Raw genomic sequence first — 25,224 nt, forward strand, 5'->3', positions numbered from 1 at the left:
AACAAAGGTACAAGTCATTGAGTGTTGTGAAGGGAAAGGTCAGATTGTTACAAGCGCTTAAAACAGGCAGGTCTGATTTAATCTTGGCAATTAGGAAGGTTTCCCAGAAGAAGAGCTGTTCAAGCTGAAGTCTCCAAGGTACATGAAGAGCATGATGTTCATCTGGTGATGTGGCAGGATTTAACTCAATGCATGACACAGTGTACGCATTTAAGGAGCCTTTGAACTGAATTTAAGGAAAGTGCAATTGGAGTTATATATAAATAGTATTACTGCCACTTACTATTTCATGTACACCTATTATATGTAAAAAAGTACAGCATTTTGTAAACATTTTATAAATAATTATTCAGAGGTGCATATATGTGTGTGTGTATATATGTATATATATGTATGTATATGTGTGTGTGTGTATATATATATGTATATATATGTATGTATGTATATATATACACACACATTTGAAATGGGATGTTTTGGGTCTTGACTATTTCTGATTGGTACAAATTATGATTGTTTTCACTCCCTCTTCTACCTTAGGCTAATCAGCATTGCCTTCATCATCACAAACATTTGCTAAGTACCTTGTTTGTGCCATAGGACTGGCAGAACTTTGGCTCACTGCTGTATTTTATTCTCTCTTTTTCAGGAAGGACAAGTGCTAGAATGCTCCCTCATCAACAGTGTTCGGTTGGGAGCCACACCAAAGGTACCTGTCATTGGTGTTTGCTGTCCTTCTAAACACAGATTTGCTTAGATTAGAAATGGTCTCCTAAATACTATTTAACCTGTTACTGCCCCCAAATCATCAGCTGGGAATTGAGAACAGTTTAGAAATCTTCTCATGAATAACTGTTGGGTGATTTGGCTTGCATTATGTTTAGTTATATTAGAAATGTTATTAACCCTTGAAAGCAAAGACCCTTGCTTGATACCAGCATCAAAATCCCTCTGCCCTTTTTTTTTTTTTTAGCAAACAGTGAGTCATTGCTGGTCTGTGGGTGATGTGGAAATTTAAGTGGCTTGGGTAGTTCCATATTTGTGCACCTATGCATGCAGACACTGGCTCACCTTGAAAGGTCGGTTTGCCTCTAAGGAAAAAAAAAATGACAGAGTGCATAAATCAGCCTTCTGTGTGAAGTCACTGTGAAAGTGACTGATTTGTTTGAATAAGACGTTGTTTGCCTAGTGGTGCTAGGAATTTAAAAGATGTTTTTTTCTAGAATATTCTAGCACAGTGTTTATTCACTTTTCCATAATAGCCCTGCAGGTTTTTAGATGTTCAAAACAAAATTTTGTTCCAAACTTTGTTTTGGTTTTATTTTTCAAGCTATCCTCTTTTGTGTTAGTTCAAATTTTTGTGTAATTATGTTGGCATTTCCTCCCTAGTTCTTTCCGAGGACAAAGACACTCTTTTATTTGCTAATTAGGGTAAACTTACACAGACTTCATTCCAAATGTGGGTGCCATGGCTTCTAGAGGTGAACACAGTCACTCTTTGTGTCCAGGCTACTTGAGGGACTTAATCTCATTTTTGAGTAACCTAGGTTGCTGGTTGTGGCAATGGCATGCTTATTTGTGTGAAACCTCGGTGACTGTTCTCCGTGAGAGACCCCTTCAATCTTTGTGGACACAAACAAGTCCCCATCAGAGCCTTTCCATCTTGTTGCCATATTCCACACCTGGATTTCTAAATCAATGACATCACAGTACCTTTCTTACCAAATGAGTTTCAGTAATATGTAGTGTTACAGATTTGACCTCTGCAAGTTTTAGAATAATGTGAGATTTTACATAGAAAACGTTTGCATATTGCATATATATATATATATGTAAATTTTTTGTCAAATATGGTTTCTTTTTATCATGTTTCCTCCACGCTCTGTGATCTAACATACTTTTTCCTATTTATAAACCCCTATACAGGATCCCAAAATCCTGGCTGCTCTTGAAGCTGTTGGAAAATCAGAAAATGATCTGGAAGGGCGGATAGTTTGTGTCTGCAGTGGGACAGATTTGGTGAACATCAGTTTCACTTACATGGTGGCTGAAAATCCAGAAGTAACTAAGGTAGCCTCAGTGAACTGCCTGCCTCCCTTTCCCTCCCCATACGTGCATATGTGGTACACGTAATTTTTTATAATATGATTTCGATATATATATTTTTAATTGTCTAATAATTTAATTTTTTTATATATTTCTATCTTCTTGGTGGAATGTTGGTATAGAAAATTCAGCAAAGCACAATACCCTTGTAGCATGTCACTCAGATGCACCAGTAACCCAAATACCTTGTGTGGTGCGTTGCAGGAAAAATTAGCCCAGCACCTCTCAGACTTGCATGTGCACGGGAATCACCTGAGATTTTGTTAAAATTCATATTCTGATTCAATAAGTCTGAGGTGGCACCAAAATTCCCCCTTTCTAACAAGTTCCCAGTTGATGTGGAGGCTGCTTGTCTGGCAACCGCAGTTTGAGTAGCAAGGGGCTGGATCAGCACTGCCTAGTGGAAATAGAATGCAGGCAACAGATACAATTTAAATTTATCCAGCAGCTACATTTAAAAAGGAAAAAGAATCAGTGAAGTTAATTTCAATAAAATAATTTATTTAACTGAATATATTCAAACTATTGTCATTTTAACATGAAATCGATATAAAATTTATTAGTGACACCTTTTACATTCTTCTGTTCGTACCAAGTCTTTTCACAAGTGCTCAATAGCTACATAGGGGTAATGGCTACCATGTTGGACACACAGGTCTAGATGGTTAAGATATCCAAACCCCTCCCAAGGGGTTTGAACTATTGGGTTATGATCCATCTTTTAATACCATGCCCAGCGTACTATTGCCCTGGCAAGCGAGGCTGAAAGAGATTTTGGCCAAAGTAGACAGTCTCAAATTTAAATCATTTTTCTGCAAGCCATTTGTTTCACAGTGCTTTTGCCTCTGAAAAGAGCTCCCGTTATCTGTCTTTCTGTGATATATGTGAAGAGGCCTCCATCTTTGCTGTCCCATCACAGAGACCTGGGTTTTGGGGGATACAAGGGGCATTTCATTTTCCCATTTATATTACAAGTAGAAACTCGGTTCAGGGTTGAATGACAAAAACCATCATTAGAAGTATCAGATTTTAGAGCTAGAAGGGAACGTACTTAAGATCACTGGAGGAAACTGAGAGTAGAAGACTTAACCCTGGACCCAGAGCTGACTGGTGGCAGAGTTGAGTTCTGCCGACTCCGAGACAATAAACCCTCCCTCAAAGTGTGGTCCACATTCCAGCAGCAATGGCTTCACTTGGGAGCTCCTTACACATTAAAGTAACAGGGTCCCCAGACCTATTGATCCAGAATCTTCATTTTTAGCAAGACCGCCTCCCCACCCGGTAACTCATATGTGCAGTGAAGTCTAAGAAGTGCGCCTGGCTTTGTAGCTTTGGAGCCAAGGATCTTACTTGAGAGCCTTTGCTTCTGTCCTCTGTTGGTTTTGTTGGTTTTGTGCTATAGTTCCAGGTCACCTCACTTTGGGAGAATAGATTTTGCAGTACCTTCACGTTCTTTTATTATTTTCTCAGGTCAACACCTAGTTTGAATGGCTTCTTGAACCCTGATGATCTAAAGCAGGGGTGTCCCAACTTTTTTCAATGTTTTTCACCAAGGGCCCTATGTGGCAAAATACACAAACAGCCGGGCCACTCACTTCAGGTGAAGGACGTATCGCCTCACCTGGTTTATTTAAGTAAACTAAATATATTTTTGGAATTTGCTGCGGGCCAGTTAAAAATGGATTGCGGGCCGCAATTGGCCCGCGGGCCGCAGTTTGGACACTGCTGATCTAAACAAACGTTGTTCCTGCTTCTTGTAGTTCACACCTGCATATGTGCTACAGAGGTGTTTTTAGTTGCAATTTCATAGCAACATTCAGTCCTAGAGGTCCATGCTGACCACCCATGAATTAAAAAAGGCTTGTGAAATCACATACTGGTATTTAGCCACCGGAAATTGAGCAAAACGATACTTCCATAGACCTGTTTCCTGGCTTTTGTCAACTTGTCATATTGTAAGAAACAGTATGACTAGGTATAAGCTTTAGAATCTGGGCTTTGGGACCAGGTTGCCTTGGCTCAAAATCCTTGCTCTTCCACTTATCAGCGATGCAACTTAGACGTACAACTTGCCTCTCTGTGCCTCATTTCCTTAGTCTGTAAAATGGGAATAATACGAAAATAGCTGCTCTTAGGATTGTCGTGAGGATTACACAAGTTATTACATGGAAAGTGCTTCGTGTACTGCCTTTCTCATTGAAAACCTTGATGTGTCTTAGCTATTATGATCACAGGGTCACAGAATTTTAGAGCTGAAAATGGAACTTAGGAAGGGCTTGCCAGCACCCATTTTTCAGATGAAGAGATGAAGCCGAAGAGTTGAAAGAACTCACCTAAGACTGCGCACCTACGGCTTGGCCAGAGTCTGACCTAAAACTCAGGCGTTCTGATTTCCCATGTTATGCTGCCCGCGTCACCCATGATCTCAGCAAGTACCGTCCTGGGAAGATGGTTCCGTTTAGTAAATCCCATGTAACTGTTTTTGCCTTCTGTGGTTTCATTGCTGTCAGTTTTGGTCCATTTTAAGAACCATGTTCTTATGTAGAACCTGTACTTATGTGGATATTATGTATGTGTATGTGTGAAGCAGGGGGTATATCGTATACTTAAAGATAAGAGGGTTTTTTTTTTCTAGTATCGTTTTCCCTGAACTTTAAGATAAGCTAGCCAAACAAGTAAGGACTATAAAATAATGCTGTCCTGAATTTTCATTTCAAACTCAATACTATTTAAACCTCCTCTTATTGAAGACACTAAATGTTTCTGGGAAACTAAACAGCTCTGGGAACTGTTACTTAGAATTTCATATTTCATTAATAGTGTAATATGTAAATACAAATCTCACTGTCTAAACTAGATTTTCCATATTATCAGAGCCTGTCCTGTTGGCTGATCGAAACGTAGAGAAGATATTGAAAAACTGTTTTCACTAACTGTAAATGGATGTGGATAGTCTTGCCCACCTCTTGATTGTAAAACTTAAAATACTGTATTAATCTATCTCAGAATACTTAACCATTTTCACCGCTGACAACATTTTCCCCATCACTGCCATTTTGTTCATGTTCTTCTACATGTGTTCTTATCCCTAACAGAACACACCAACCGTCAAACTGAGAGGATTTATATAAAATACACACAGATGTAATTACCTCAAGTCAAAATGATGGCAGAATTCATAAATTAAATCAGGTCAAGTGAGAAATGTAGAGATCTCCCAGTGTACCTGAAATGGTGTTTGTGACATAGCTTGTGGTACCACTCTAACGTGAGTACAAGTTAGGAGTCTAGATCATGGCACCAAAGAATGTGCTAACTGGCCCTTTAGCCAGCTGTATTCCTGGTCAGTTTATCACAAAAGTCAGTTAAAGCAAGTTATCATTTTTTAAAACAACACACACATACCTTAAACACTTTATTTTAACTCAAAGCATATACATGTGATTCAATTCTTGGGTAGTCTTTTAAGGCCAAAGTGTTTTCATTAGGTATGGGGCTGTTGATTGAAGTCGATATATTTTTTATCTGTTTCTCATCCATAATGCATGGTCTCAAATACCCAGTTTGCTTTCTGTAAAGTAGAACTGAGACTACAAAGACACTCATGGAGCAATGAGGTAGAGAATCCTATAATTGTATGACTTCTTTCCCTAATGCTTTAGTTGCCTAATTCATACAGAGTTTAATTTTTTTTTTTTTTTTAGCAACTTGCCTTTAAAGAAATCTTTCCAAAATATTCAACTAGAGAAACAGCCACCTCTTTCCACTAGCATTTTTCATTGGTTCACGTAACATTTTATTACAACAAACATAAACCAGTTTGAAAACACACATAAGTAACTCATGGTAAGCATGCAAGGTGAGAGCAAGAGTACATCCTTGGAAAGTAGCTTATTAACTCTGAGAGTTCAGCACTTTCTGGGTGGTAAGGGTGTTTTTCGTGTTTCATGAACATCTGATATGCCTTGGTCTGAGCAGTGAGATATAAGTTAAGAGAGTCTTTAGTGTAGAACTTGCTTAGGAGTATTTATCCTATGAGATTCTTCAATCTGTTCTTAATTCCTTGCCTCCTATGACAAAAGCTGACCATTCTGAGAAATTCACTTCGCCAAACATTTAATCCAGACAAATGAGCCCACTTTCAACTTCATGGACTCTCCATGGAGGACCCTTTCCTGACCCTGAGCAAGCCATGTTACCGTCTTTGTGCATCCACTTCTCAAACTCGTCCTGAGTTTTTTCTTCTTTTTTCAAGTGGGTGTTTTAAGAGTCAGTAAAATTTTACATGAACTCTTTTTTCGGGTTGAGGTTTCAAATAAATACACAATGTTTCTAGTATACATGACTGTGAAAATATGATTGCGCTTTTCTTTTCAATAAAAGATGGCACCAGTATAAAAGACACTTTTGTAGCTCAGCTTGTATTTTCTTCAGTTGCCCTTAGTAATAAGCTTGCTTTGCCACTGTCCCTCTTTAGAAGATTTGAGCTCAGTTCTATAGAACTTTTCCCCCTGCAAAATACATGTCTAATAATATCGTACACTTAAGTACAAGTCCAAGCTGCTCACCCTTCTCCCGCAGTCATTTCAAGTTGTTGAGACATGAACACCTTCCTCGCGTGGGTTCATTAACGAACACGCGTATGTGTAGCGTCTAGCTGCTTCTCACCACCACCCAGGCCAATGTCATGTTTCCCTTAACTGGCTTCTCTGACTTTGGCCTTGCCCCTTTTAATCTAGTCTCAAAATAACAGCTGGAGAGATATTGTTAAAATGTAATTCAGATCCCATAATTCCACTGCTCAGAAACCTCCAAAGCTTACAAGGCCCTGCAAGAAGCAACCCTCATTTCCCTTTCCCTTTCTGTCTTCATCTCCCTCTTTCCTTCTTATGTTTCCTTCTAGTCTCAGGGACTTTGCATGTGCTGTTCCTTTCACCTGGAACATACTCTTTCCCCAGTTACATGCATTCTTGCTCCCTCACATTCCCTCTGCTGGAATATCACCTCGTGGGAACTCCCCACCTCACCACCCCTCAGCACTTCCTAACTCCTTATCCTGCTTTATTTTTCTTCATAACACTGTTAACATACCATATATTCATTTGTTGTCTTTCTCCTTCCACACGAAGCCAACGTCCCTTTCACTTCTGCATCCCCAATATCTAGAACAGTCATTACTCAACATTTAATAACTACTCAGTAAATACCTGTTTTATTGAGGTCTTTATGTTGACTGAATCAATAAATTCTAACCTGGCTGATAAATAGGTATAACCCTTAATGCTGTAGACCAAGGTGTTTTACAGTGTAGCTCTGAGAAAACTAGGAAAGGGATCTTTGGACAAGAAGACTGAGAAAATGTGATTCAGTGATAGTCAAAAAGGTCTGGGATTCCATGGTATTATTTATAGAGTCACGTTTCAGGATGTAATGGGCCTGTGGCTAAGAATCCATGTCAAGACTGGAGGTTTTAACCCTGGTGTCTTGGCCTCTTGCCAATTTCGATCATTATTTTCTGCTTACCTAAATCCTTCCTGTCACTTCAGTTAGAAAATCTAGCTTTCATTTCCTCTCCTTAAAAACCCTCTGTTAAAAGGAATTGCTAACAAAGTGCTGACACTTTTTCCTCAAACACAGTATGCCTGTACATAGTACAGTAGTTCATTCATTCTCACATGTCATGTAGCTTAAAACACCTATGAATAAAAGCAGCCACACAAAGAAGGTATTTTCTAATTTTTTTTCTATGCTGGAATAAAGGTTTTTTATCCTGAATCATACTCATCTCTTTGCCCACTGCTAATGCTAATACCGAACATGATAACAACTTTCTCTAGTTAGAAAAGCAACTCAGTTTCTCTCATGTATTCTCCTCTTAGAATGCAACTAGCTTGCGAGGATTTCGGTGTCTGGCTACGGGAGTTCAGATGTCTTTCATTAAGTTGCAGCTGGGGCTACCCATCAGACTGGAATTACAGAGTCATTGTACATAAGCTTGAAATGCAACCCTCATTTAAAATATCCACAATAAGTCTGGTATTTTATACCAAGTTGAATTTCCCTTTGATTACAAAAATAAGCTGCTCTTAAGAAGTTCAACATGCGAAGATTTGGAGTGAGTGTAGACAGTTTCCAGGCTACTCATTATACTTTATGCAGATTATAAATATTTGGCAAACCGCACAATTATACTTTGTAACCAAGTCATCACATAGTGCGGTGAATAACTACCAAAGAAATTAAATTACAAAAATGTTACGTGTTCTTTTTGTATACAGAAAGATCAAGTCAGTTTTTTATAGGTGATAAAATCTTATTTTAGTGAATTGGGTTAAATGTCAAAAGCGCTTTGCTGAACTTCAATTATGTGAGTGGAAGTCTTCCTGCAACTGTTCTTGGAGACGGGGTTTATTCTTTTTTTCGTTGAAAAAAAAAAAATCAAGTTCACTATTTAGTAAGTCCCTCCTACTGGCTTTGCTAACACCCTGCAGTGCTCCCTTCCCTCAGCTAGTTTCTCTGCCCTACCCAAGGTCAAGTTTGGAGCTACTCAAAGGGATTAGACAAGAGACCTCACTAGGAGCGTCTTAAAAATGCAAATTCTCTCTGCTGGCACTTTTGAATGAATCAGAAATTCTGGAGGTGGAGCCCAGTAATCTCTTTTAACTAGAAGGTTATTAACCCAGGTAATTCTGATGCTGGGTGAAGTTTGACTCCTGTTGGCTTAGCATAAAAATGGATTTAGTCCAAAAATCATGATTTGGAGCCCAAACAAGTTTTTTAGTTTGAGGTGTACAAAGCAATGTAATATATTAATAATGGTTAGACATTTAAACCCCTCATAAATGACAACCCACCCCCCCAAACTACTACCCATCTGACATCTTATATAGCTGTTACAATACCATTGACTATCTTCCCTATGCTGTACTCCACATCCCGTGACTAAATATACCTATATATTTAGTTATAGCTGATATTCAATATTATTCTACTTCAGCTTCAGGTCTACAGTGCATTGGTCAGGCATCTACACAGTCTATGCTGTAGTCAATCAATTTGGTAAAAACTTATTTGGTCAGACTGTGTAGATGCCAAATTGATTTACCAAATTGACTGACTACAGCATACAGGTCAATCTCTAGACCTATCTATTCCACTGGCTTAGAATACAAAAGGCACAATTAAAAAGAATTTGTTTTCATGACCCCAGAAAGAAGTTTGTTTCAAAGCACCCCCTCTTAAAATGCTATTTCTTGAAATGCAGTTTTAATTGTATTATATATGCCAGTGTTTCTCAAAGTGTGGTCCCCAGACCGCCAGCTCCAGCAGTACCCGGTAACTGAATTAGAGATGCAGATGCTCAGGCCGTGCCCAAACCCTACTGAAGCATTAACCTGGGTTTAACTAGCCCGGCAGTACCTTCAAGTTTGAGAAGCACTGCCCGACAGAAAAGCTCACTAATGAGCATTTACACCCTGCTTCTCTGGCAGAAGCCTTGAAGAACTTACGTGAACTTCCCTGTCTGCTGCCCAGGCTCTCCTCTGCCAATGCCAGCTGAATGATAAATAGCTAAATTGTAAATCTGAATTCCCTATCTATCACCCAAGCCCCAGTATACGAATTGATTGCAGTTCTGTCACCACATTGCCTCACTGTTTTTTGAGGCTTAAGTCTGGCATGGTGTGTGTGTGTGTGTGTGTGTGTGTGTGTGTGTGTGTGTGTGTGTGTGTGAGATGTTTTTCATGTGTCCAAGTCTGAAAGTTGGCATGTTCTTGTTTTACTTTGGTTTTCTGTAAACCATTCTGAATTCATGGGAAGTAAATCAGTGAGGGGCAGTAAAACATTTTCTGAAGGGGTAGAGTTGTGAATCAGAGCAGACGAGTGGCTTCGTATTCATAAACTTTAAATGCCCCAGCCCACCTCGGTGTTTTCTTGCCAAATAAAGAGAAGGGGGTTTGTTTGTTTCGTTGCTGGATTGAATGTAGATACCATCAGCCTCTCTACCTTGGGAGAGCTGTGTGCCTCAGTCAATCTGTGGAGTGGTGAACCATCTCAGTGGGCCTCCCACAACCACCTTTCATCTCTCTTGCTCCCTTCCTGCTCTTGCAAGACCATCTGTCCCAAAGTCCAGTACTTCAGTGCCTCATCCACGGTGGCACTCTCTGAATTCTGAAATTATTTTTTTATGTCACCAAAAGTTGTATTTCCTTTAGACCGGAAGTTGTGAACTCAGATACCTACAGGAGCCAGAGAGATGGTGTGAATAATGAAAAAGTGCCAGGCAAAGACAAATAGGGAAGTGTGTAGACTTTAGTGAATTGGAGTGTACAGATCCATGTCCATAACTCGGTGGAGAGAGGGGAGGGCAGCATCCACTTAGTTCCTGCCAGTTTTCAAACTGTCAGAACATGGGCCTAAGGTTGCTACATGGTGGTGGTGGTGGTGGTGGTGGTGGTGGTGGTGGTGGTGGTGGTGGTGGTGGTGGTGGTGGTGGTGGTGGTGGTGGTGGTGGTGGTGGTGGTGGTGGTGGTGGTGGTGGTGGTGGTGGTGGTGGTGGTGGTGGTGGTGGTGGTGGTGGTGGTGGTGTTTTTTTCGTGAGATAACTGGACATCTGGATTTCTTCCGTGAGATCTCCTGATGTTAAAATGTTGACAAATACATTCATTTTTTTAAACACTGTGTGTGCCAAATGACAAACACGTCTGTGGATCATTTAGAATCTTAGCACTAAACATCAGCCAGCATACAGCGTGATGCGTTTAACACCAAGGTGAATGCTAACATTTACTTCATGTGTGTTCTTCATGGACATTTTAAATGAACATGCCCATTTTTTTCCTTCTTCTTTCAACTATTCACCCAAGAATTGTTTTCTGATTAATTATAAACTGGCATGAATCATTCTACTATGTAGGCTTTTTTATCCTCCTTTGTAAAAGAAGAGAGCTGTACCAAGTGACCCTTGACATTATTTTCTCCCATAAGACTTAAGGATTCGTTTTGCAGAAGAGAGTGTATTGGATGTCAAGGAGGGTACCAGTGAATGGCTTTGACAGGACACTTGTATACACACATAGAAGTCCCTAGATTGGCCTAATATGAGTCATGTCACCATCTCTAAGGCCAGTCATCAAATGACTAGGGTAGGAGGCTCTGTGGTTGGAGAGGAGAGGAAAGTATTTCCATAGAAGGAGCAGGACATTGTACCCAGAAAAAGGAGGGCCCACAGGTCACCTTATGGTGATATCCATAGTGCACAGTCACAGTCCACCAGAGAAGAGAAGGCTTTGCAAAGGGGACTTCGGGCATGAGCAGAGATTCAGAAGCAAAGGAATGTTGGACCCTCAGTGTCGGGTCCATTGAGAAGACTGGAGTGAACACTTTTTATTGGGAAATTGGCACGTTAGGCTTTAGACCGTGGCCTGCCTTGAGTGCCAAGTCGTGATGCTTGTGCAATCTGGCCTGAAGATTCTAGAGAAGTAACAGAAGGTCATGACTTGTATTGTGAGAGGGATGTACCACGATCTTTCCATTCTAAGAAGATCAACATGTACTAGTAATAACATGTGGCAGAGAGCATGGCTTCTCAAAGTATGGCCTGGATCAGCAGCGTCATCCTCACCTGGAAACCTGGTAGACATGGCAGGATCTCAGCCCCCACCTAGACCTGCTGAATCAGAATCAGCACTTGAACAGGATCCCCAGGTACTTCCTCTGCATGTGGAAGTTAGAGAGGTCTTGAGATAGAATACAAGGAAATTAGTTGATCTCGGCTTCAACCAGTCACTCGAGGAAGAAGACCTGAGAAACACTGGCATGTGGAATCAAGAAGGTTTGTTTCTGTGTGAGGTTAGAGGAGAAATTAAGGTAGAGACCAGATTTTAAGTCTGATTAACTGGGAGTATGATGACACAGTTAATCAGAAATTAAGAGCCTGGTTACTTTGGGATGAGGGCGAAGGGACAATGAATTCGTTTAAAATACGTTGTCTTGGAAATGTGTATGTCACAGGACGTGCTGTGGATCATACAGAGCAAAGGCTATCACGTGCTAGTCGGGGGCCCTCTGCTTGTCTTTGGGGTCAGCCCTGGCCTCTATCTCCCGTGTTCTGTATCTCTAGCCCTTTGACATTCTGAAAACAGCTATCTTTGCTTCCTTTTGAAACCCTCCACTTTCGTAAGTAGTCAAATGTGGATTTCTTCCTGTCATTTTCCTTAGAACTGGACTTACTTAAAAGTAAAGCTCCTTGTAAAAAAATGCATATTCAAGAACCTCGACACTGAAGCCAGAGGAGGTTTTGCTGTTGTTTTCAGCGAGTTGTGTCACCGGCATCAGTGAGGTCTCCTTGGAGTGGTAATAGGAACAAAGTAAGAAAGAAGCCCAGCACTGAGGCTTAGCGCCCTGCCCTGGTCTGCAACAACACCAAGCATCCTGGCGAAGTCATTTTCAACATTTGCAGGGACCATGCATTTTTGTCCTGTGTACTGGTGTATTCTGAATGCAAAAGAAGTACTGGCCATGGTAGAGCCAGCCATATGTGCACTGCATTCTAGTAGAAAGTACGGAAGAGTAAAAACAAGAATATAACCCTCTTCCCCCGAGAGCATTCCCCGTTTTTCTGTGTCTTTTTTTCACGTGAAATTCGCATAAACACAGTTAACCACTTTAAAGTGAACAATTCAATGCCATTGAGTATCTCACAATGTTGTGCAACCACCACCTCTATCTAGTTTGAAAACATTGCATCTCCGCTGAAGGAAACCCCGTGCCCATTAAGCAGTTGTGACCGTTAAGCCCCCCTTTACTCCCCACAAACCCCACAGCCACCTTAATGTGTCTTTTTCATACACACACAATTTTCTTTTATACACAGTTGGACTCATGCTGTTTATAGAGTTTAATATACTGTACTTTATCATTTGAAAATTCTTATCACGTGCATTTTTTGGTCTTTAAAATTTTTTCTTGGGCTCAGTGTAATTGTAAATGCCACGATCTCCGAGGTCGCTTTCCGTGGTGTTCCCAGCTCGTGCTTCTTCAGAAACTTGTACTCAGAATGCTGAGATCTTCACCCAGAACATGTTTGCATGGCCAGGGCCTCTCTCACTGTTCTGTTTCTTGAACCTGACAGGTTTCCTAAGAAGCGATTCTTTTTTTCTTAAATATGATTTCCATTGTATTTTTTCCCGCAGAGACTATTTCTTCGGATCTTAAGGACTTAGCTCCTTACATGGGCTTTGGTGGAGGTCGTGGGGCGGCGCTCACAGGTCTACATCGGAGTGGGGTGTTCGGGCCTGCCGGGCTTCACTTGAACGATTCCTGCCTACCTTGCTGTGAATGGCACAGCTCACACAGTAATGTAGTTTCACATACAGCTTGGGAAGCACGTAGGCGGCGAAGACACTCGCTTCGGAGACGTCCCTAAGGGCTGCGGCCTCTGCTGTGTTTCGAATGACAAACTTCTTAATGGCCTCGTCCTGGGGCGTGCATCGGGCGCAGCTGATGCAACGAACGCCTGGACATGGCCACGGCCCTTTTGGCACGACCATTGTTCCTTCTTTTCTTGGTCATCTTGGAAGCAAGGACCCAAGAGCCTAAGAAGCGATTCTATGCTCTAGGCCCAGCCCAGAGCAGCTCAGTTTGCCCTGATTGCAAGTGTTATCAAATGACTCTACCAAGGGAATGCAAAACGAATTACTCTAATTCCACCAGAAGCATAATGTGAAGTTTGGATCTCACCTTTTGGCCCCTGGGAGAGAAAAATGGCACTAGCTTTAAATTGCCTCCCTGTTGACCACAAAGCTCCAGTTTTTACTACTAGTAACAATGGCCGTTGTGAACATAATGTGTGCGTAATGTGGGCCTACACATGTTTGTATGTTTTCTAAACTTTGGGGTGTAATTGTGAAAGGGGATGCACGAGGAGGTGGGCAGGATGCCGTACCTGAAATGAGATTGTTGCCTCCGAACGCTAGGATCTAAAGCAAAATATTTACTAAACATAATCTGAGGCTGGTAACATGTGGCCCATGGACCCAACCCAGCCCTCAGCCTGATTTTATGTGGCCAGTGAGCTAAGAATGGCTTTTACGTTTTTAAAGGGTTGTTAAATCAAAACATAAAAACTACAACAGAAAACCATATGTGGCCCCCAAAGCCTAAAATATTTATTACCTGGCCCTTCCCTGTATAGGCTTACTGAACCCTAATAATTATAATAATAAGAGCAGCAGCAATGAAATTTTTTCAGTTTATATTGAGTAACAGACCCTGTTCAAAGTGCTTGGCATATATTATCTCATTTAATTCTCACAACAATTCTACGGGACGGGTATGACTATCTTGATTTTACAGAGGATGGAATAGGCCCAGAGAGGTTGAGTAATTTGCACAAGGTCACACAGCCAGTAAGTGGCAGAGCTGGTGTTTTGAACCCAGCAGTGGATCCACTCCAGATCTTGCATTTTCCCACCACCTTAAGTTGTAGCTTTCAAGTTGGGGAACAGCCGCTCCCACCTATAACATTGTATGACTTTATTGTACTTGTTAAGGTAAATGTTTAATATCCTTATCAGTGAGAGATGTAGGACTTGGGAAGAACAGCACTTCCCAAATTGGTGGTCGCAAAATGGATTCCTCAAAAACGTTCACATTTAAAGGGGGTTCCCTGGTCAAGCAAGTATGAGAAAGCCTTGCTAGACACGTTTCTTTACGGTTACTACTATTCTCATATCAATCTAAGCAAGGAGCAGGGTTAGTCAGCTATTTCACAAACTTTTGTTTATTTATTTATTTTGGCCTATTGAAGGGGCACAAACAAAAATCTTTCAGAATGACTGTTTTACAGGAAAAATCAGCAAATGACATCACAGAAGCATTACCCAGCTCAGTATTTTTCCAGAAATATCAAAACAATGGAATCTAGGCGTTCATGTATTCATCTTTCCCATAAATATTCTTTTTATTGTCTCTGTTTTCCTGCTGCCACATTTCTTCCCCCACCCCTTTTATGGTACAGGCAGTGGAGGGTAGAAAGGTAGGTAATGGATAGAAAGTTAGACAATGAAACAAACCCACTCATTTAGATTCTTTTTAGTACTTCTTATATTATGTCCTATTTCATTTATAGGATTACATATAGAGATGATGTGCCAGAGCTCATAAATACTTATAGGTTGATGCTGCCTGAGCAACAGTTAGCCAGAGTCCCCTTGATTGCTTATACTTATTACGGAGCCTCAGCAGGTAGCATTTGTCTGCATGTTGAAATAGCGTTCATTTTGGCATGACTTAATTTGCCAGTGTTGTCAGCTGGTACATGTCAGGAGGACTGTGACCTCAGCCAAAAAACAACTTCATGAACACCTTTTAATTCACCAGCTGTTTACTTGTCCCTTACCCACCAAGATTTTGCAAATTTGACGGTTGAGACCAAAACTGCACTCTCACAAATCTGCTGGTTCCTGACTGGTATAGATAGGATGATGCTCTTGATTTTCTTAAATCTTAAAATTCTTCAATTAATTCAAAGTTTTCCACTGGATGCCAAATAAGTGTTACATAAAATAAACCAAACATCTCATTTTCTTCTTGAATGATTTCTGGGGATTGTAGGAGTGGAGCTGCTCTGTCAACTCTGGGGCACTAAAGAACATCATATATTGTTTACCCAAGGTCAGTGAGCACAAGTGAACGTAGATGTGAACGTATTTGAATGTACGTATGTGTGTATATATGATTTCTTCAGCCGAGTTTGCAAAATAAACTGACAAACAGGCCAATTAACAGGAGAAAAGACATAGAAATATATTATTTTTTTTGTTAATTTAATTTATTATTTTTTTATTTTACATGCACGGGAGCGTCACAGGAAGAAGTGACTACCCAAAGGAGCAGTGAGATTTGAGAGATTATGTTGCATCTTAACAGGGGAAAGAAGGCGAGCGAAAGGCCACTTAAAGGAGAGCAGATGATTTTTTGGAAAGATTAATGGGCCCTCAGGGGAAGACATAGGAGATATAGTAGTTTTGAGACAATTTCTGTTTGGGTGTCCTGCCAACTTTTCATCTTCCAGAAGAGAAGATCAGAATTGCTGCTGGGAGGGGATTTATGACAATTGAGTTCTTTAGGGAAGTTCTGCTTTTAGGCAGATAAGTGATTTCAGGAATTCAGATGGCTTCAGCTCAAAATAATTCCTATGCCAAAGTTGGATATTTTGGGGTGCCATATCCTGATTCCCTTCTACAGTGTACTTAGTGGAGTAGATATCTGGAATGAGATGTGGTTTTTTGGGACAAGATTCTGTAAGTCCAATAGGACATAGTTACAGGTTATCTACAGAATCAGGCTTAGGCAACGCAAACATTTTCTCTTAGAAATTATAATGAACAGAAACCCATCTGGAATGGTAATTTAATACTCCAGTTTCTGAGTGATGACCAAGAACAGCACGATGTCCTCTCCTTTCTTGTGACTATTTAGAGATCCTTTTTGACCTAACTACCCAGTGTTGTCAAGATAACCAGCCAGGCTGACAGACTGTTTTGTTTTGACTGTGTGTGTGACTAACCTAATTTTGACTAGGAAAGTATAAATATTATCCAGGCCCATCCAAATCCATCTTTGAAACACAGCCCCACGTATTCATATGTGACAGCTTATTTCATGCCCAAAGTACTCATTTGCAAGGTGATTTAAGAATCAGATGACGCTTAATACATTCCTTCTTTAACCTTCTTCAACTTCACTCTGTGAACAGAGAACAGCAGATGAAAAAATTGTATTTTCTGGAAGACACTCAGGCTTGCTCTCTCTGTTTTCTTTTCTCAGTGTTCTTTTGGATTTGAAAATGTTATGAGAATTATTATGGACTTCCCAAGGGCTTTTGCGATTACTGTTGTCTCTCTACTGATTATCCTTTCTTTTTTAAACCTCCATTACTGTTGGTTACCAGTTTCAATAGTTTGGTCATTATCATCGGCTTATTAATTTAAACTTTCATCCTGGGTTTATCAACTGAATTTGTCTAAGATTGCAAGTTTAGCTCCTTTATTGAATTCTTTACCATCTTGTTATCTTGCACTCTTCTCTCTTGGAATAGCAGTTATGGTGGCTTTCAGATTCCCTTGCCTGATTTGTTCTCACTGTCAGCGCTGTCATTGTCTGCTTGTTGGCCTTCGTCCCACGGCCGTGAGGGAGTTTCCAACACTGACATTGAGATCTGGTGAGGCTGACAGTTAGTACATTCTACCTGCACGTCTCCTTCACCTTAATAAAGCCAGGAAAGGTAGTTGAAATGAAAGAGAAAAGCTGTTTTATCTTTTCTTCTTGACATATTAATGTAAAAATTGGTCTGTGACATACAAACAAACATTGGAAGATCTATTCCAATTTAATTTTAGAATGGATTTGCCATCCTAGAGGAGCACATTCGAAGGGTAAAATGTTACTGTTTTTTGTCAAGTCCTGCCTAAATCACCAGCTTCCCCACTCTCCTCCTTTTGCCTCAGGGGTTTGATAATCCCTGGGTCCTGCTTCAGACCTGAGCCAAATGCCAAGGGGATAAAGACTTCCTGCTGCTGTCTTGGCTCTAGCCTCAGTGCTCAGAGCTGATCACTGGACATTTGGTGGCCCAAGTAGTGTTCTGATCACGTACCCTGGTTCTGGGAAATGGACCTCTGTCGTAATTACTGTACCAAATAATCTAATAAGTGTTCTCCCAAGAAGCCCAACCCTTCCGGATCAGGACTGTCCTGATTTTGCACTTACCAAGCCATCTCCTGCTCCCTAGTGAGATCCTGGAACATCACCAGCTCCTGGATGTCCTGTGGCTGTGAAACATCCTTTTAGTCAACTTTCCTATGGCTGCCTGCGTTGCTTTTTACAATGCTTGCTTTATACATACTTCTTTAAAATACTTCAGCACATACAGTGATATGTCTGTGTGCATGAATTTTAATCCCAAACAGGGGAATGAAAATTTAAAATTTAAAGTGTCTCAATTAGTAGGACTCACCCTAAGGGTGCTTAGTTAAGATTTGAAAATCTTGAATCAAAAGCCCATAGGCCATTCATTATATATAAATTATACCTCAATAAAATTGATTAAAAATAAAACCAGACAAGTCTACCCTCCAGTGGCCACATTCCTACCCTCTTCAGTTATCTTTTTCTCTGATTAGCACCAGATGCTCTGATACTAGCATAATGCCGTGATTGTTGCGGTAGAGTCACCTGGAGGGCCTATTCGATTTCAGATTACTGGGCCCCACCCCCAGAGTGTCTGATTCTGTAGGTTTTGGATGGGGCCTGAGAATTGGCATTTCTAATAAACTCCTACGTGATACTCGTGCTGCTGATCTGGGGAACCATTTGAGAATAGCTGGCGTAATGGAAAGTAGAGCTGCTTTTTCATGGGTGGACTTCTTAGTGGTATGTAAGATATGTGACTTGTCTAGACATAATGTATAAGCCCTGCAAAATTAGCTCAATATTATTGACTATATTCCTCTTCCCCTTTTTACCCTCTATGTTTCCCCCCTTTCTGGTAACCATCCCTTTGGTCTCGGTTTCTATGAGTTTGTTGTTGTTTTGTTTGTTTTGTTTTTTTAGAGTCCACATATAAGTGGAACCATATGGTGTTTGTCTTTCTCTGCCTTACTTATCTCACTTAGCATGATACCCTGTAGCTCCATCCATGTTGTCACAAATGGCAAGATTTCATTCTTTTTTATTGCTGCATAATAGGGTGATCACATTATAAGGTATAAAAAAGTTGAATCATTATATTGTATGAGTACACCTGAAACTAATATAACTAATATAAGATGGTGTGCCAACTATACTTAATTTTTGAAAAAGTCAAAAAAAAAAAAAAGAAATGCAGAATCTTCAACGTAGACACTAGACCTACTATATCTGAATCTGCACTTGAACAAAATCCCTAAGTGATCCAAATGCACATTCAAGTTTGAAAAATACTAGGATAAACCAAATTTAGTATATGTGGTCTAGTTCAGAGAGAGGTCCTCAGTTGTAGATTCATATTAAAATTATCTGCAGTGTCTAAAAAGTAGATTTATGGCCCACCCACGCTCAGACTGTTAATGGGACTCTCTAGGGGTGGAGTCCAGGCTTCTGAAATGTCTTATAAACTCCGTAGGGGATTCTGATATCCAGCAAGTTCTGGGAACTACTAATCTAGTGTCTGAGTGCTACCCACATAGTTTTCTTTTAATAATGTACCAGCTGGTAATGTCTTCCCCTTGTCTTGTCTTCAAATTTAAATATCGCCAGTTTAATGCCAACTAATACCTTCTTCTAACTGAACTGAAATGACTTCATTCACCTTGCTTATATATAAGAGAAAACATGTTGGGTTCTAGCTACAGTGTCTTTAAAATCTGAGCCACTGTTGCAAGTAGTAGCAAATGCTCAAAATGCAGTGCGAAAGCTCAAATGCCCTCCTACAACTAAGTTTCTAGTTTACTATAAAGATGTAATTACTCCACTGATTATTATTCATCTTGAGACTTGTGACATGCTGCAGTTTTACATTCTAAACACTTTATAAGGAATCTTGTCTTAGTGCAATATTAGACACTGGAAGTCTTACTTGAAAAGTTTTATAGTTTGCCCCAAGTGCATGGAAATAGGTCTTATTTCCATTGTTGAATGTCCTTCAGTCTTACCAGAACTCACAGTACAAAGAGATCAACAGCTGTACTCAAATTATATACATTTCAAATTATATAAATTCCTGGCTTATGTTGTTTGAGCAGATGAAAACTAATTAGTTATTAGAGCAGTTGGGCACCTTATGAATAGCCAATCGACGAATGCCCTGACTTTTTCTTATCCCCACTTACTTAAAGAAACCAAAACAAACAAAAAAACCCTGCTTGGAGTAAGGCTTATGAGTTATCAGTACCCCAAACTTCCCATATTCTAAATATTTCAGATGGCCCCATCCATTGATTATTTTCATAGCTCAGGCATAGGGAAGGTAAAAGTCCCTACGTGTGGTATTTTGCCTCCTCTTGTTTCCACACACAAACAACTGAACTTCAGCCCCCTACATGTGCAGGTCAGAATTTCCATTCCACTGAATGCAGATTTGTTCAGCTCAGGTGGGGAGGGATATAGCAAAAACAAAGAGCAAATCAGGAACAGTGGGCTCTTTCCAGGGCCCTTACCAGAAGATCACATATTCCAGCTGAGGGCACCGTAGGAAACCTTCACCGCCCTTAGGAAACCAAACCCAGAGCTTCCCAGGTGGGCAATGGAAGGAGATGCTCCGAGTTGGGAGGGACCCCTCTTCTAGACTGTGCTTCTCAAACGGAATGTACACAGGTGTCACCTGGTGACTTTATTAAATGCACATTTTGTTCCAGTGCGTCTGGGGTAAGGCCTGAGATTCTGCATTTCTAACCAGCTCCCAGGGCAGGTCGATGCCAAAGATCTAGGAGCCACCCCTTGGAGTGGCGCGGGTTTAGGACAGAGTTTCTTAAAAGTGAGTTTACAAAAGAATCACTTAGAAAGTTCATTTCAACACGGATTTCTGTTCCCCAGCCCTAGAGACATTTAATAGAGGAAGCCCGATAATTTGCATTTTACTAATTCCCAAGTGATTCCAATGCTGCTGGTCCCTTAAGGAGCAAGCGTCTAGTTAACTTTTGAGCAGACTTAGTTAAGATGCCTCCACCACCTCCACCAGTCACCTCTTTGACAACAAAGAGCCAGACACCAAAAGATTAGGCAGGATGCCACTGAGTCTTCTCTTGGGAAACATTACATAGGAAACTTGGAGAGAGTCACAGGGTGTCTGTTATTTTTTGCTTTTACAATACGCCTCTTTGGCTAAAGACTGAATAAACAAAACAAAAAAAATGCTTCTGGAACAAAATCTAGAGATAGGTTTGAGTTGAAGGAAGAATAACTCTGCCTGAAGTGATGCTGATTGTGTAATAATGATAATAATCGTTATTTAAAATGACAAATCTATATATGCATAGAAAAAGGCTGGAAGGACAAATAGCAGAATGTTGTCAGTGGCTATCTCTTCATAGCAGTACAGCAAGACCTTGAATGACAGGACATTTTGTTCCATGTCATTTTGTTACACTGTTGATGAGATGCCAAAGGAACTTAACTGTTGTTCAGATCAATTAGCCTCTGGTAAAATTGGTTTCGTTATGCATTGTTTCGCTTAAAGTCACAGAACTTATCCACAGCATTAGGTTAGGACTTTATGCTAAAGGGATTTGGGGCGATATTCACTTTTTTGCTTTCATTTTTCTACCAAGGGAATCAAATATTGCCTTCGTAACCTTAAAACAACCTAACAAGTGTTTTTAAAGGAAAAAAGTGAAACCTAGGCTCTGTGTAAATTCATATATTTTTTTTGGTTTAGTTTTGTTACATTGGTGTCTCTATACATTTCTTTTTAACGGGAAAGGGATTAATTTTGTCTGTGACAGTCCTAGTGTGCTGAGGACAAAGGAGACAGGTAAGGGTGAAGACCAGCCATTTGCCTGGAAAATGGACCCTGCCTGCGTGGGGGAAATGAAGGAGCCCCAGAGAAGTTGAAGGTTCCCAGGAGAGAATTAAAGACAGCTCCTGCTCCTCCCTTCTTTACCCCCAAACAACCCAGCACAAGCTCTCAAGAGTCCCTTGAAGAACCATTTTTCCCTTCTCCTTAGAAGGGCTGAAATAAGCTTTAAGTTAATTTAGACAAAATTGGAAAAGAGTGAAAAACTAGACAAGAGTAACAATTACAACTTGCTAGGGAAGTGCCAAAGCTGCCGGTTCGGACATCAGAGCCGAAGCATTCCTGTGGGCTGGGTCCCCTGCATCCAGGTTACATATGCCCACCCAGGATGAGAGAAGGTGCCCAGCGTGGTTGGAATCATATTAGGAGTGTGTCACCATCCAACCAGTGTATGTGCTCAACCTGTGTCAGAGACTGATCCTGCTAGAAACAAGGAGCCTCAGACTTGAAGATGTACCTCTTGGGACCTTATGTAGACTATTCACATATGTACTTATGTTCGGCCACCCAGAAAAACATATCTCAGTCACATTTTTTGCTTCTGTTAATCTGAAAACATTCAAAGAGGTTTATATGCATCTAGTTCACTGCTGGCACAACTTTTCAACTAGACTCTCAGGCTCTGCTGACACCTGCTGGCATTTCATCTATTTTATGTTAAAAAGAAAACAAAGCACAAGAGCAAAATGCTTAACATATTTCCTACAGTCTTTTGGCCTTATTATGCTAGGTGTACATTACCTGAAAGATAATGAAGAGAAGGAAAGGTCTGATAGGACTTTTCCACGTCATGGAGGGAAACCTGTGAACGGCCATTAAGTGAAAATGTCCCCAATGTGAATGGCATACTACAGTGTTCTTACTGCCTTTCAGCCCGGAGCCAGCAGGTCTGTGACCTTGGGCAAAGCCCTTGACCTCACTTTCATCATCACAAAGAATGAAGCAGCAACCTCCCTCCCAGGGTGCATCAGGACTTATGACGATTCCAGTGGCATTTTCTGCTAACTTAAGCCTGGATGCTGTCACTGGGGTGATGACCTCAAAGGTCACTCTTAGGGACCTTTCCATCACAATAAACAAGAGTCTACCAGCGCTGTATTTTCAAACGATGGATAGAAGTTGTTGAAGCCGCCTCAAAACGCAGCGCTTCTATAATCTATTTCTAGAATTAAACTGAATTAGAATGATCAGAAAAAGCCAGTGAACAGTCTCAGAAATTGTCCATTTTTCTGTCCTAGGAAACCATGGACTTTGTTTTGTGTTTTGGAACACGTACCAAGCCTTCAGGTTGAGAAAATGCTTCCCAGTTAATGCCAATGAATTATTTTTGCTTTTTCTGTCTCCTCTTGGGAAACTGTGTGGGCCTGTGGTTTGTTAGACCAGTAACAGGATATTTGATAGTCCTCGGGGAGTTACAGTCCCATATTTATCCTGACAGAGGAAGCGAAGTCTGATGATGAAAATAATTGAGGCATTTCTTTAATGCTACTATTTCATTTCTTCCTCCTCCCTCAGAATCCTGATCTCACTGTCATGCTTGCTGAGGCTTTCAGTGCTGTTTACTGTCCTCAGAAAATGGCTGTTTCTTGTTTTGAAAGGAAATTTACTCCTTATAGGTGCTAAGTCCTCCCTCGGGAAGCTGTTAGGTATGATTAGAGTACAAAGAGGAAAGCAAAAATTCGGTTAGATTCACGTCCATTAGGATAGCTACTCTCAAAAGCATAAGTAAATAACAAGTGTTAGCAGGGATGTGGAGAAATTGGAACCCTTGTGTACTGTTGGTGGGATTATAAAAAAATGCTACAGCCACCCTGGAAAACAGTATGGTAGTTCTTCGAAAAGTTAAAAATAGAATTGCCAAATGATCCAACAAGTCCACTTCTGGATATATATCCAAAAGATCTGAAAGCAGAAAATTGAAGAGATATTTGTACACCCATGTTCACAGCAGCGTTATTTGCAATGGCCAACAGGTGGAAGCAACCCAGGTGCCCATCAACAGACAAGTGGATAAACCAAATGTGGTAATACAAACAATGGAATATTATTTAGCCTTCAAAAGAAGGAAATTCTGATGCATGCAACATGGATGAACCTTGGGGACATTATGCTAAGTGAAATAAGCCAATCACAAAAAGACAGATACTATGTGACTCTACTTATATGAGGTTCCTAGAGTAGTTAAATTCATAAAGACAGAAAGTAGAACAGTGGTTGCCAAGGAGTAGGGAGAGAAAAAATGGGGAGTAGTTTAATGGGTACAGAGGTATGGAGTTTCATTTTTGCAAGACGAAAAGAGCGCTGGAGCTGGATGGTAGAAATGGTTGCACAACAATGTGTATGTCATGTCATGACACTGAATTTTTCACTTAAAAATGGTTAAAATGATAAATTTTATGTTATGTATGTGGGGGGTGCCAAAAAAAAGGTATACACATTTTAAGAGATGTCAACACTTTGGTCAGCAGTAAGGAGTTTGCCATTATCAGAAATGTCTAGACGCTGATGGTCACCACTTTGAGCACCTCTTGTAATTGCAGAAGTCAAACGTAACATGGATTCATCTTTTGTTATCAGTATCTATTGAGTATTACAATTTTAATGCAGTTGTTTCCTTTCTTAAAATGTGTATACATGTTTTGGCACCTGCTGTATTTTACCACAATTAAAATTAAAACTACACACACACACACACACACACACACTTCTAGAACTCTGTTATTGCTTCTGGCCCTTACAGTGACTAAATCATTTGACTGTGTTAAACCTGGTAATACTTGCAGTGCTGTCCAATAGAACCTTCTGTGATGATGGACATGTTCTTTATTTGCACTGTCCACTATGGTTGGCACTAGCCCGGTGTTGGCTTTTAAACACTTGAAATTGGACTAGTCTAATGGAGGCATTGAATTTTATTTTGATTCATTTCCAATTTGAGTAGCCACATGTGGCTAGTGGTTACCACACTGGAGAGTGCAGGTAGAATGAACGTCTATATTCCTTACTATCTTTTCCAAAATAGTTTCCTTTCCCAGCACAGAGCGTCAGCAGTCAGACCCATCAACCAAAGAAGGTAAGGTACCGGCTTGTGTGGAGGTCCCAGTTCTGCTTTAACTTTCAGGATTAATTTGGTACAAAGCATTTTGCCAAGAGTGTGATTTTTTTATTTTAGCAACTCGGTTTGGCATTCATTGGCACAGTTATTGGACCCAAGGACAGAGTTGACCTTAACTCCCAGGCCAGCCTTTTCTAGTAAAATGCCCTTTAGAGACCCAAATTCCTTTACTGCCATGCACAATCTTCCTTCACTTTTCCTTGTAAATAAATCCATGTGGTGATGTTATGAACTAAAACTGAGGTCCAAGTCCTTATACAGATATTATGTAAGCACGTTGCTGTTTCCTCTGGCTACCCTGGCGATCAGGGCATATTTTACTTTTTAAGGCTTTGCTGGAAAACACAGACAGGTAAGATATGTAACAACCTCTTAGATTGAAATAGAATCGCACAATAAAATTGATGAACCCCTAAAGCATTCATCGTCTAAAATAGGAAGAGCTAAGTATGTC

General features: G+C 40.4%; 2 protein-coding genes across 7 annotated transcripts in view; one reads left to right on the forward strand and one right to left on the reverse strand.

The window, feature by feature from the left end:
• Positions 1-25,224, forward strand: part of PLCB4 (phospholipase C beta 4) — a 393,005-nt gene that overhangs the window by 264,271 nt on the left and 103,510 nt on the right. For all 6 annotated transcript variants that reach the window (XM_033094862.1, XM_033094858.1, XM_033094863.1 and 3 more), the window contains 2 exons: positions 650-709; positions 1,927-2,070. In XM_033094862.1, the coding sequence (XP_032950753.1) occupies positions 650-709; positions 1,927-2,070 (204 nt within the window). The remainder of the gene's footprint in view (positions 1-649; positions 710-1,926; positions 2,071-25,224) is intronic.
• On the reverse strand, positions 13,368-13,691 carry LOC117015943 (40S ribosomal protein S26-like). The gene has a single exon (XM_033094865.1). It carries the CDS (start codon positions 13,653-13,655, stop codon positions 13,368-13,370), a length of 288 nt encoding a protein of 95 aa, XP_032950756.1. The 5' UTR covers positions 13,656-13,691.

Source organism: Rhinolophus ferrumequinum, chromosome 23, assembly GCF_004115265.2.
Source record: "Rhinolophus ferrumequinum isolate MPI-CBG mRhiFer1 chromosome 23, mRhiFer1_v1.p, whole genome shotgun sequence".
Taxonomy (NCBI): domain Eukaryota; kingdom Metazoa; phylum Chordata; class Mammalia; order Chiroptera; family Rhinolophidae; genus Rhinolophus; species Rhinolophus ferrumequinum.